The sequence below is a fragment of the Emys orbicularis genome, chromosome 19 (assembly GCF_028017835.1).
Source record: "Emys orbicularis isolate rEmyOrb1 chromosome 19, rEmyOrb1.hap1, whole genome shotgun sequence".
NCBI classification, from domain to species: domain Eukaryota; kingdom Metazoa; phylum Chordata; order Testudines; family Emydidae; genus Emys; species Emys orbicularis.
In genome coordinates this window covers 8,021,871-8,033,918 of record NC_088701.1, presented here as the reverse complement: position 1 = coordinate 8,033,918, position 12,048 = coordinate 8,021,871, and the positions used below count along the sequence as shown (strand labels likewise).

Genomic DNA, 12,048 nt, shown 5'->3' with positions numbered 1-12,048 from the left:
TTGTCCCTCTCTGGGTTCCCACCCCCTCCTTCTCAATGGAAAGACACCAGGTTAAACATGGATTCCAGTTCAGGTGACATGATCACATGTCACTGCAACACTTCATTGCCCACTTGCCAGCACACCCTATACAGGAAGCCTCACAGGTAAAACACAGCCATCTGCAGTCAATTGTCCTGGTTAATAGGAGTCATCAAGATTCCAAACCACCATTAATGGCTCACACTTTGCATAATTACAATAGGTCCTCAGTTATATTTTATATTTCTAGTTTCAGATACAAGAGTGGTACATTTATACAAATAGGATGATCACACTCAGATTATAAGCTTTGTAATGATACCTTACAAGAGACCTTTTGCATGAAGCATATTTCAGTTACATTATATTCACTTATTAGCATATTTTTATAAAACCATATAGACTGCAACGTCACACCCCCTAATTTCAATTCCTGGGGAAAACACTGGTTCAACATCTTTATTAATTATCTGGATGATGGGATTAATTGCACTCTCAGCAAGTTTGCGGATGACACTAAGCTGCGGGGAGAGGTAGATATGCTGGAGGGTAGGGATAGGGTCCAGAGTGACCTACACAAATTAGAGGCTTGGGCCAAAAGAAATCTGATGAGGTTCAACAAGGACAAGTGCAGAGTCCTGCACTTAGGATGGAAGAATCCCATGCACTGCTACAGGCTGGGGACCGACTGGCTAAGCAGTAGTAGGAGCATTGCCAGCAGATCAAGGGAAGTGATTATTCCCCTCTATTCGGCACTGGTGAGGCCACACCTGGAGTATTACGTCCAGTTTTGGTCCCCCCACTACAGAAGGTATGTGGACAAATTGGAGAGAGTCCAGCGGAGGGCAACGAAAATGATTAGAGGGCTGGAGCACATGACTTACAAGGAGAGGCTGAGGGAACTGGGGTTATTTAGTCTGCAGAAGACAAGAGTGAGGGGGGGGATTTGATAGCAGCCTTCAATTACCTGAAGGGGGGTTCCAAAGAGGATGGAGCTCGGCTGTTCTCAGTGGTGGCACATGACAGAACAAAAAACAATGGTCTCAAGTTGCAGTGGGGAAGGTCTAGGTTGGATATTAGGAAACACTTTCACTAGGAGGGTGGTGAAGCAGTGAAAATGGGTTACCTAGGGAGGTGGTGGAATCTCCATCCTTAGAGGTTTTTAAGGCCTGGCTTGACAAAGCCCTGACTGGGATGATTTAGTTGGGGTTGGTCCTTGTAGCGGGGTGGACACCCGCTCCTGCCCTGAGGGATTTGGAACAGCCCTGGAAGAAGGCTGGGGCAGGGAAGGCTGAGCTGATTTGGGGGAAGTCGCTGCAGCTGGGGCCATGCCCCAAACAGACTCAGCTGGCCCTATAAAGGCAGGGAGCCAGGCACTCAGACAGAGTCTCTCTCTGCATTCAGAGAGAGAAGGGCCTGGCTGCAGGGAGCAGAGATGGGGTACCTGAGTGGAGCAGGGCTGGGGAAAGGCTGAGGAGCTGGGGTGCTCCAGCCTGGATAGCCCCAGGCTGTGGCCTAGTAGGAGGCCAAGAGGTACTGGGGGTTGCAGAGGGCAGCCCATGGGTAGGCCAAGACAGCAGGTCCAAACCCAACCTTACCTGTGATGAGTGGCCTATACTGCAGTCTGCCCCAGGGAGCGGGGGCTAGTTGGTGACTGGCAGTGGCCTTATTCTGAGGTGAGGGAGGGATAGTGGGTGGGGGGTTCCCTGGGGAGGGGAGACCCTAGTACTGAGGGGTGTACTGCCAGGGGGCAGCACCTCCGATAAAAGGGCACTGGGGTCTGGGAGGGACATGGGGGCCAGAGGACAGGCGGATCACTGGCCTGCAGAGGGCGCTCCAGGACGCTGGAAGAGCAGATTCCCCAGACGACCAGCAGGAGGCACCGCAGTGGTGAGTCCGCTCTTCTACAGTCCTGCTTTGAGCAGGGAGTTGGACTAGATGACCTCCTGAGGTCTCTTCTAACTCTAATATTCTAGGAAGTCCATCACAGGCCTAAACTTAATTCTCAAGGCATTCTCCTGTCTCCTACAAGCTTACCCCAAGTTCTTTCTGTGTTTTCAACCAGTTTGGTTGAGACCCCTTCTCCTGCCCTGCCCCACTCCCTGCTGATAGCTTGTTCTCACAGAGTGAAGGATACCAGGGGCTAAGCCACACCCTGATATAGTTTCAAAAGTTCCTTGTCTTACCCCTAAACAGGATAATGAGGAGAACCAAGGACTGGAGGTCACACAATGAAATGAATAGGCAGCAGATTTTAAACAGACAAAATGCATAGTCAACCTGTGGAACTCTTTGCCAAGGGATGTTGTGAAGGCCAAAACTATAACAGGGTTCAAAAAAGTACTAGATACATTCATGGAGGATAGGTCCATCAATGGCTATTAACCAGGATGGGCAGGGACATAACCCCATGCTCTGAATGTCCCTAGCCTCTGTTTGCCAGAAGCTGGTTGTGGACAACAGAGGATGGCTCATTTGATGATTGCCTGTTCTGTCATTCTCTCTTAAGCACCTGGCATAGAGCACTGTTGGAAGACCGGATACTAGGCTAGATGACCATTGGTCTGACCCAGTATGGTTGGTCTTATGTTCTTATAACTCCTGCTGTTTAATTCCTCCTGTTAATTTCCTCTCTGAAGATTTCACAATTCTTCATTAGCATTCAGCTCAGACTTCTGAGTGGATGCCCATTGTGAACCATACAGTACTTGATTTACATGCAAACAGGCAGAGAGATCAACATTTCTTGCCTGAAAGAAAACCTGCTTTTCCCCTTTGCTGATGGCCAGTACCTAGACACAGACCTTAAGAACATAATATTTGTGCAGATACACAACTCCTTAAATATCACCAGTCCATATAGCTTGCAATGATTAACTGCACTGGAATGACACAGGCTCTCATTAGAAATCACATGACCTCTTTTGGTGAACCCAGAGGAGCCCTATACCCCTAGTGCCCTCTGCTAGTTGGCATCAAGAGGTCCTTGGGTCACAGTGGGGGGCAGAGGGGTGGGGCAGGGGCAGAGGGAGGGCCGGGGCCTGGCCAGGTTGCTCGGTGGCTAGTCCAAGCAGGCTCAGGGCTCCCCCTCACACACCCAGTGGTGCTGCTCCGTGCATGGGGCGTCATACCAGTGCCCATCCTGTCGTGCCAGCGCACAGTTCTCCGTCTGCCCACCATTGGGCTCCCCTGTCTGCCAATAGCTGGAAACCAAAACAGGGAGAACAAGGTAGAACAGGGCTGGTAATGCTGCAGCCCCCGTGACCCCCACAGCCCCGTGATCCCCACAGCCACCAGACTGTGCAGTCACAAGCCCCTGTGACTCCCAGTCCCCATGTTCCCTGCAGCCCCTGTTGCAGGGGCTGGTGGCTGCCATGAGGCAAGCCCCAATCCCCATGACCGCCTGTGGCCTCCTGCGACCGCCTACTCTGCCCAAAGACCCCCACAGTGCTGGGGGCTACAAGTGTCACAGAGACTGGGGCTTGCAGGGACTGGTGGCTGGAGCTGGAGTGGGCAGAACTGAGGAGGGAACTTGTGCTGGATTAAGCCCAGGTCACAGAGACAATCCCCATCTCACTCCTCCCCCAGAGCATCTCTCTGCATAGTCAGGTGGGGGTGTCAGAACTCCCCATGGCCTTGGCTCCTCCCCCACAAACATTGTCCCATACGACTATGTTCCTGGAAGTTGCTTCCTCACATCCCACCCCAGGGACCAGAGGGACAATCGGGGTGTCAGTTCCCAAAGTGGGACAGCAGGGAAGTGGGAGATACTGGGATCAACTACACCGGGCAAGTTAAAGCCTGGAGACCAGGAGGGAGGAGCAAGGGCGCAGCGCGCTCGGTGGAACTGGATGGGGAAAAGGCGGGGCCGGGGTGGGAAGAGGCAGGGTGGGGGTGGGGCCTGGGCAGAGCACCTCTTGGCAGATAGAAACTCAGCACCTATGTCCCGGGCCCTGCATCCACCCTAGGGACGGCCCTGGGGAGAACCCAGGTCTGGAACAGCATGTCAGGATTGAGGGACATTTCCCCCACTCTATGGCTCCAGCTATTCTGGGTTATTTCAGGGCCTCTCAGCCCAGACACTGTCTCCAGTACCTGGCATTGGCTGCTGAATGAGTCCCGTCCACCCACATCCAAGCCCCCTCGAGTGCCTGGTCCGTGAGGCCCATCCAGGAGGATGGTGCTTTCATGGAAGCCACGATGTGAGCCTGAGGTCAGAGAGAATAGAGTTACTCTGGGGTTGGCGCCCAATCCTCCAGTCACCCCCGCAGGACAGGGGCTGCTGGACATGGACAGGCCCCGGTGCTGCCAGTGGGGTTTCAGCAGGGGCTCAATATGACATGGTGCCAGGGTTACGCTGGCCCCCAGGAGCCCTGAGCTGGGAGGGACTTGCTGAGTGCAGTGTCTGCTGCTACTCATGGCATCTCTCTCCTTGACTCGTGGCAGCCCCACAATCCTCCCCACAGTGCAAGAGCCTTCCCCTCTGCAGCCCAATGAGGTGAACTGGAGAGGGAGCACAGCAAGGGGGGGGATGGGCTGTGTGATGCTGGCAGACCAGGTGCCAGCTCTTGCCAAGGCTGCAGGCATCAGCTGAGCCCTGACAAATACATAGCTGGAAACCAGACCAGCTCACCTGTATGTCAGTCTTGTTCAAGACAGCTGTTGGACTTGTAAAGCTGTGTTTCGACTCTATGGAATGCTTGTAAGTTGCTGCATGCCTTAATTTCACTTGTACTGTTTGTATCCCATGCTATAAGGTGATTTGTAAGTTTTACTTAATAATTGTAAAAGTGCCTGCTCTGAACTTATGAACCCAGTCAGGCAGAATGGTTCCCTGCCCACTGAGAAGGACTGTCAAAACGAAATGGGCCATTGTGGAACATCGTGATCCAAAGAGATGGCCCTCTCACACCCATGAAGGTGCTACGTGTAAGAAAGCCCATCCCATCAGCTTGAATGCTGGAAGAGGGGAATAAAACAGGGACACAAGGAATGTTTTTCATCTTTGCTGTTTGGACTCTCATAGGGCTGGAGCTAGGAAAAAGGAGCAGAGATCCCCAAGTCAAGCTGGGTTGGCCCTAAAAGACATTCAGTGGACAGATTACTACAGTTCTGCCACCTTTTGGAACCATAGACTAACTCATTTGTGTCTACATGTTACCTGCTTTAACCTGTAAATCTCTCATTTCCTTTTCCTAGTTAATAAATCCTTAGTTTACAATTGGATTGGCTACAAGCATTGTCTTTGGTGTGAGATCTGAGGTACAAATTGACTGGGGGTAAGTGACTGGTCTCTTGGGACTGGAAGCAACCTGTATCTTTTGTGATCTTTGGTGTATGGCAACCAGCTATCACTAGCCCAGATCACCTGGCTGGCAATATAGACTGGAGCCCCAGGGGACTGTCTGTGGCAAGACTGGTGTAGTGCTTCAGGAGTTCACATTTGTTACCTGGTTGGTGATACCTAATTATAGAATGTACAGCTGGTTGGGGAGTGTGCCCTGCATACTGACAGTCTGCCCTGAGCTTGGCACTCATGGTTGTGAGCCACTCCAGACAGTGTGACAGGAGGGGACCCAGTGAGGAGGAAGGGCTGTTGTACTGGTGGGGGCAGGGACCATTGCAGCCAGTTGTTTCTCTGATCTGTTTCACTGATTGGCTGGCAATTTGGTCTCACAGCTTGGCTGGGTCTCCAGTGAGAATGAGGGGATTCAGAGGGCTCGCCTCCCCTGCCTAGTCTGGCTCTCTTCCCTTCTGGCCCCTCTAATTATTGCCTCCAACCCAGGCTCCCCTCCCTGTTGCCGAGTCACTTTTCAGGCTGCACTCATCCTGGATCCCTTCCCCAGCTCCTCCCATCTGCCTTCCGCCCTCCCATGCTTCCCCCTACACCCCAGTGCCCCCTAGCCTCCAGGACACCCTGCTGCCCCACACATGGTCATCTCTCACCTGCTCAGCAAGGCTGGTCACCTGGAGGAGCAGGGCACCTAGAGAGGCACAGGAGCGGTTGGCAGCATCCCAGGTGCCCAGGAAGCGGGAGTGGAAGTAGCATCTGTCCTGGAAGAAAGTCCACCCCCTGCGACATGGGGTGCAGACTGGGGGGGGGGGGGAGGGGAGGAGGGACCATGTTAGTCATCGGGGGGGCAGGGGAATATCTGGGCAGCATCAGGATCTAGGGCACTCTGCAGAGACTAGCAGGGAAGCCCAGCAGTTAGAGGACTGGGAGCCTGTGTTCTTGGGTCTGCCTCTCCTGCCTACTCCCTGGTGCTCGCCAGCAGGCCTCTGCTCCTCTTGGCACCTGAGGCTAGAGCAAAGACCCTGCAAACCTTAATGTGGAAATGCAGCCTAAAGAGACTAGAGGTCCCAGCATGCACGGCTCTCTGCCCCCTTCCTCTTGGGTTAAGATGGAGCCACACACGCTGGTACAGTCAGAAGGCTGCAGCACCCCCAGCTCAGTGTTTCATGCCAACCAGATGCAGCCCCCAGACCGAAGGCAAGTCACTGGAATGGCCTTCATTAGCTCTGGGTCCCATTAGCTCTGTGCCAATACCCCAGGGGAGACACCCATGCTCTGGATACAGACCCCCTCCTCCACACACCACCCAGTGCTGCCCCAGGGAGTTAACCCCATCCTGGCCCAAGAATTCATACACCCCAATGGGCTGAGCCACAGAAGGAAGCAGGATAGCGGGCAAATTTGCCACAGGGGCCAGTGGCAGGGCCAACACATGTGGAGATCCTGTAGGCTGCTCAGCCAGTGTGCAGCCACACGAATAATCACAGTAGAGGGCTGGGAAATAGAGGGTAAGCAGCATGTGGGACGGGATGGGGTAGGGGTTTGGGTTGTCCCTGTATCTGCCCCCTGTGCTGCATTTGACCCAAGTGGGCGGCCTGTTGCTTGGTGGCTCAGCTAGCACAACCTGCAGTCATCAGGATGGTAATGGGCACCAGGACAGAGCCCTGTGAGGGTGAACAAATTAAGGGCAATGTGGAAGGGTTGGCTTCAGCCACTGAACTCCATGGAAAGGCTCCCACAGACTTCAGCACAGCCAGACCAGGCCTTACATGGCCTTAGATTTCAGTCTCATCTCCCCACTGAGATGCTGCAGGGGCAGCTCCCCGCCTCTCAGAGCCAACATCCCAGGCTCTCTGCAGACTCAGGCAGATATCTGTAACATCTGGGTCACATTTACAATGGAGCACAGCTCTGTAGGGAGGATCCACAGCCTGCAACTACTGGACATGAAAGCCCTGCCCATGGGACAGGAGCTCCTGAGACAAGGCAACCATTAATGGTCCTTGTCCTCATTTTCAGCAAAAGGAGTCCCAGAACCCTGTGGGGTGGGATGATCCCAGATGGGACTCTTGGGTTCTATTCCCAGCTTTGGGATGGGAGTGGGGGGGGTCTGGTGGTTAGAATGTGGGTGGGGCAGGTTCATAGCTGCTGGAACTAGGGATGCTGGGAGGGTATGGCCGCACCCCCTGGCTTGAAGTGGTGTCCATTATATATAGGGCTTACAGTTTGGGTCAATGGCTGTCAGCACTCCCACTATACAAACTGTTCTAGCACTGCTGGGCAGGTTCCATCAGGTACATGGGCAGTGCTGTCATGGCTTGGAGCTAGGGCAGGGAGGGACACTGGCTGGCGTGTTTGAGGTGAAGGCCACAGGGCCAGATGAGTCCTGCAGAACTCACCATGATAGGAGCAGAAGCAGAGGTCCTCATGGCTCCCATAGACGACCCAACGGCTCCAGGGCCCGTCCCCTGTGTACAGCATCACCACGTGGTTCTGGCTGTTGCCATAGTTGAAGTAGAGGTTCTCCTTGGCGAGGGCCAGCAGCCCGTTTGCCCGGCACTCCCAGTGCTGCAGCTCCCGGTGGGCCTTGCAGGGCTCCAGGCGCACAGCCATCCGGCTAAGCTGCTTTGGCACAGCTACGCACTGCTGGTGGGCCACGCTCAGCAGCTGGCCCCGAGACAGCCACTGGAAGTGCTGGCTGGGGGAGCCAGGGGTGCAGGGCGCGGCTGTCAGGGAGCCACCAGCTGTCACATCCACACACAGCTGGTGTGACTCACTGTAGATCAGGAAGGAGCCAGAGGCTGGAGAGCCTGAGTGGATAGAGGGGGTAAGTGCTGGGGCCAGGGCCGGTGCAAGGAAGTTTCGCACCCTAGGCCCTGAGTCCAACCCTAGGCCCTGAGGCGCCCCCCCCCGTGGCAGCTCCCCCTCCCTGGGGAGCCGTGCGGCAGCTCCCCACCCCAGCTCACCTCTGCTCTGCCTCCTCCCCGAGCACGCCACCCCCGCTCTAATTCTCCTCCCCTGCCAGGCTTGCGGCCCCAAACAGCTGATTGGTGCCACAAGCCTGGGAGGCGGGAGAAGTGGAGCGGCCGCTGCGCTGGGAGAGGGAGTCTGAGCCACACATGTCAGCGCGCCGCCGGCAGCCCAGCCCAGGAACGCTGTAAAAAAAAAAAAAAAATTGGGGGCACTGCTTTTTGGCACCCCCAAATCTTGGCGCCCTAGGCAACTGCCTAGTTTGCCTTAATGGTAGCACCGGCCCTGGCTGGGGCAGGGGCACCACAAGCAATGGGAGCCTGGCTGCGAGGACAGGGCCCAGTCCCAAACCAACTCTCAAATTGCTGAAAACTGGATACCCCTGCCCCGCCTCTTTCCCCCAGGCCTTGTCTCCTGCTCTGCCTCCTCTCTCCCTCAAGTTGCTTGCTCCCCCCTCCCCTAGGACTTACCTGCCGCCTGCAGAGCTGGGCTGGGAGGAGCTGCCGCCGATCGTGCCCAATCTGGGCACAGCAGTTGGGCTCTGGCTCAGAAAAAGTCAGTCCCTGGAGCGAGGGGCCAGGGGCAATCGTGGAAGAGCGGGGGGGGGTGTGCTGGTCTCCAAAGCAAGAGGCTGGGGGGCAATTAGGGTACAGCAGGGCAGAGAGGGGGTGTTGGTCCCTGGAGCAAGGGGTTGAAGCAGAAGAAATAGGGGCACAGTGGGTTGGACTGTCCCCAGAGCCGGAGGCTGGAGCCGAAGATCTGGGAGCCAGTTCTCTCTGTCAGCAGCTGCTGCTCTTCCTGCCCTCTCAGCGGGGAGGCAGATTGTGGTTACTCTGGTAAGCAGACTTTTAGTGTCTGGTCAGCAGTACTGACTGGACACTGACAGGTCCCCTTTTTGACCAGACACCTGGCAACCCTACCCAGCAAAAGGAGGGAGGGGAGGGAGGGAGGGCCAGTCCACCTGATTCCAGAGCCCCAAGGTTTCAGGAAGGGTTGGGAGGCAGGGGCCACCAGGAGTGCAGCGGGTGGAGCCAGCAGGGCACAGACGTGACCAAAGGTCTGGGATTCGCCACCACAGAAACTCACCCACATCCTGGAGCCGCTGGTTCTCCGCTTGCATTCTCTCAAGGGAGCTGGCCATCTCCATGTCTGCAGGAGATGGGAAACATCACCAGTGGTCTCGGCCATGTCACAGCAGCTGTGTTGAGAAACACTGGGGAGACAGGAGCCACCAGGCACCAGATCACCTTATCTCTGCCCTTGCCCTGGGCACACGGCCCCGCAGTCTTTGCAGTGCCCATAGCCACTGTCTACTGGGAGCAGGCTGGACCTTCTGACTGTCCTTAGCTCACCTGCAAGGTGAGCTCATAACAGTCTTGTCTCCCCTCCGAGCCTGTGACACAGTCCCTCCTGGCGGTCTGTAACACTCACTCTGCAGCAACCAGGAAAGCTCCCTCTAGCCCCATCCTGGAGGGGTGAGGGGTCTAGTCAGCTGAGACACAGGCCATTCTCAGCCTAGCCAGCCTTGGGGCCGAGCCTGGTGGGAAGCAGCACTACACCCGGGCAGGGGGAGGGGGAAGATAGTACTTTCTTTGTATTCCAGTGCTTCGGAGCCCATCATGGCCCAGGACCATGCTGGGCACTGGGCATTATTTATTAGGTGTATTATGGTGTCCCAGGCTCTAGCCCAGGACCCCATGGTGCTAGGCGCTGTACAAACCTAGAGCAGACAGATGGTCCCTGTTGCACAGAGTTCACAATCTGTATAAGACAAGGTTAAGAGATGGGGACAGAGACATAGATGGGGAGGTACAAGGAAATAGGGGGATGATATTGGTCAGCCCAACAGGCCGTGGGCTCAGCGCATCAGCGGCCTGACTGTTGTCATGCTTTCTGTAGGCATTGGAGCAGAGGAGCGTTCTGCAGAGGGATGCAAAGGAGGATAATGCAGTGGCTTTGTGGGTGTTTATGGGGGAGATCCTCCCAGCATTGGGGGGCAGCAAAGGAGAGAGCATGGAGGGCCTTGTTTGCCAGTGTACCAAGCAGGTGCTAGAAGCTGCGTCCTGGGCAATCAGGGGCAGAGATGCCCTCTTAACAGAGGATGGGAGACGTCCATGCAAATGCGAGTGAAGGGAGGGAGGTACTTACATCGGACACCACCAAGTGTGAGGAGCAGCAGGTTCAGCAGCACAGAGACTCCCAGGACAGTCGCGCAGGCCAAAATCCACCGCTGGCCCCGTCTCCACTCCCACTCTAGGGGGTTGGGAAATCAACATGGAAACAGCACGTTGCCCTGACAGCCAGAGTATCCATCAGAGGGCACAGCCCTCTCCAGTAATGAATCCCCCACTCCTGGGAGCACAATCTTCTCTATGGATGGGAAACTGAGGCACAGAGTGGCAAACAGATGGACCACGTGGCAAGCACGTGGCAGAAGTAGGAACCCAGAAGTCCTGACTCCCAGCTCCCCTGCTCCCATTTCTAGCCACTCTAACCACTGGACCCCACTTCCCTCCCAGAGCAGGGGATGGAATCCCAGTAGTCCTGACTCCCAGCCCCGCCCCCACCCACTAGATCACAGTCTCCTCCCAGAGCCAGGAACAGAACCCAGCACATCTGACTCTCCTGCCAGCCAGTCCCAAACCCATTACCTGGAGCCCGAGCCTCCTGCTGCTCCATCTGCCTCCTCCTTGCACCAAGAGCTGGGTCAACGGCCTCATATTCGTTCTCCTCTTCAGTGTACACATCGCTGACAGCTAGAGAGGGAAGTACAGGGTGACAGCTCTCCCGCCAGCTCCATCAGCACCGACAGCCCCCCCGTGGCTCTGTCAATGTCCCCAGCACCGCACTGGGCAAGCACAGACTGCAAGGGGACAGAGCGCCCTACTGAACCCCACCCTCTTCCTGCAGCACAGCACCCCCTTTTGAGTGCTGTCCCACTCCCTGCAGCACCCTAGGTGTTCCTGTGAGGGCTCCTTACAGGTACTGGCCAGGCCCAATGCTCCTTAATCAGAGACAGAGGGCCGGCTGCTCCATACCTGCCTTCTCCCTTGGCTCAGAACCCCACGGCTCCTCTTGTCCTGGTTCAATGATGTTGACGTTGCTGTATGTTGCCTTGCAGGCCATGGGGCCAGACTGTGCAGCTGGGAGTCCCGTGCGGTCACAGCCCTGCCAACTGACTGGGCTGCTCACATGTGTTTGCCAGCTGATAAGGCCTCCAGGAGGGAGGGAGAAAAGCAGCAGGGGACCTAAAGAGGCAGTCCTTTGATGGGAACGCTGCAGAGCTCAGGCACTCCTCCCAGCTGGGGCTGGAGGGCCAGTCTGTGCCGCCTGTGCCTGCTCCTAGATTCATAGAGTCCAAGGCCAGAGGAACCACTGATAATCTGACCTCCTGTATAACACAAGCCAAGAACAGCCCCAAAATAATCCCTAGAGCAGAGCTTTTAGAAAAACATCCAGACTTGATTTAAAACTTGTCAGTGATGGAGAATCCACCCTCGGTAAATTGTTCTGATGGTGAATTACCCTCACTGTCAAAAAGTGTACCCCTTATTTCCAGTCTGAATTTGTGTAGCTTCAACTTCCAGCCATTGGATGCCTTTCTTTCATAAAGTCTAAGACTGGAAGGGACCTCGAGAGGTCATCGAGTCCAGTCCCCTGCTCTCATGGCAGGACCAAATACTGTCTAGACCAGGGGTTGGCAACGTTTGGCACGCGGCTCGCCAGGGTAAGCACCCTGGCGGGCCGGGCCAGTTTATTTACCT

The 12,048-nt window shown here is 55.5% G+C and overlaps 1 protein-coding gene across 1 annotated transcript; it reads right to left on the bottom strand.

The window, feature by feature from the left end:
• Positions 1-3,097: 3,097 nt before the first annotated feature.
• LOC135891861 (macrophage mannose receptor 1-like) lies at positions 3,098-11,460 on the bottom strand. The gene is made up of 8 exons (XM_065419535.1): positions 11,323-11,460; positions 10,936-11,040; positions 10,433-10,537; positions 9,371-9,433; positions 7,714-8,115; positions 5,968-6,113; positions 4,117-4,229; positions 3,098-3,224 (listed from the first exon to the last, which is right to left on the bottom strand). The coding sequence occupies exons 1-8, from the start codon at positions 11,408-11,410 to the stop codon at positions 3,098-3,100; spliced, it is 1,149 nt and encodes a 382-aa protein (XP_065275607.1). The 5' UTR covers positions 11,411-11,460.
• Positions 11,461-12,048: the final 588 nt, after the last annotated feature.

What these genes read in the sequence shown, in the direction of transcription:
- LOC135891861 (XM_065419535.1), bottom strand. Translation starts at nt 11,410, where the DNA reads ATGGCCTGCAAGGCAACATACAGCAACGTCAACATCATTGAACCAGGA. An exon ending in TGAGCCAAGGGAGAAGGCAG is followed by an intron (nt 11,041 to 11,322) that starts GTATGGAGCAGC and finishes TTCCCTCTCTAG; the next exon opens with CTGTCAGCGATGTGTACACT. An exon ending in CCAGCGGCTCCAGGATGTGG is followed by an intron (nt 8,116 to 9,370) that starts GTGAGTTTCTGT and finishes CAGGCTCTCCAG; the next exon opens with CCTCTGGCTCCTTCCTGATC.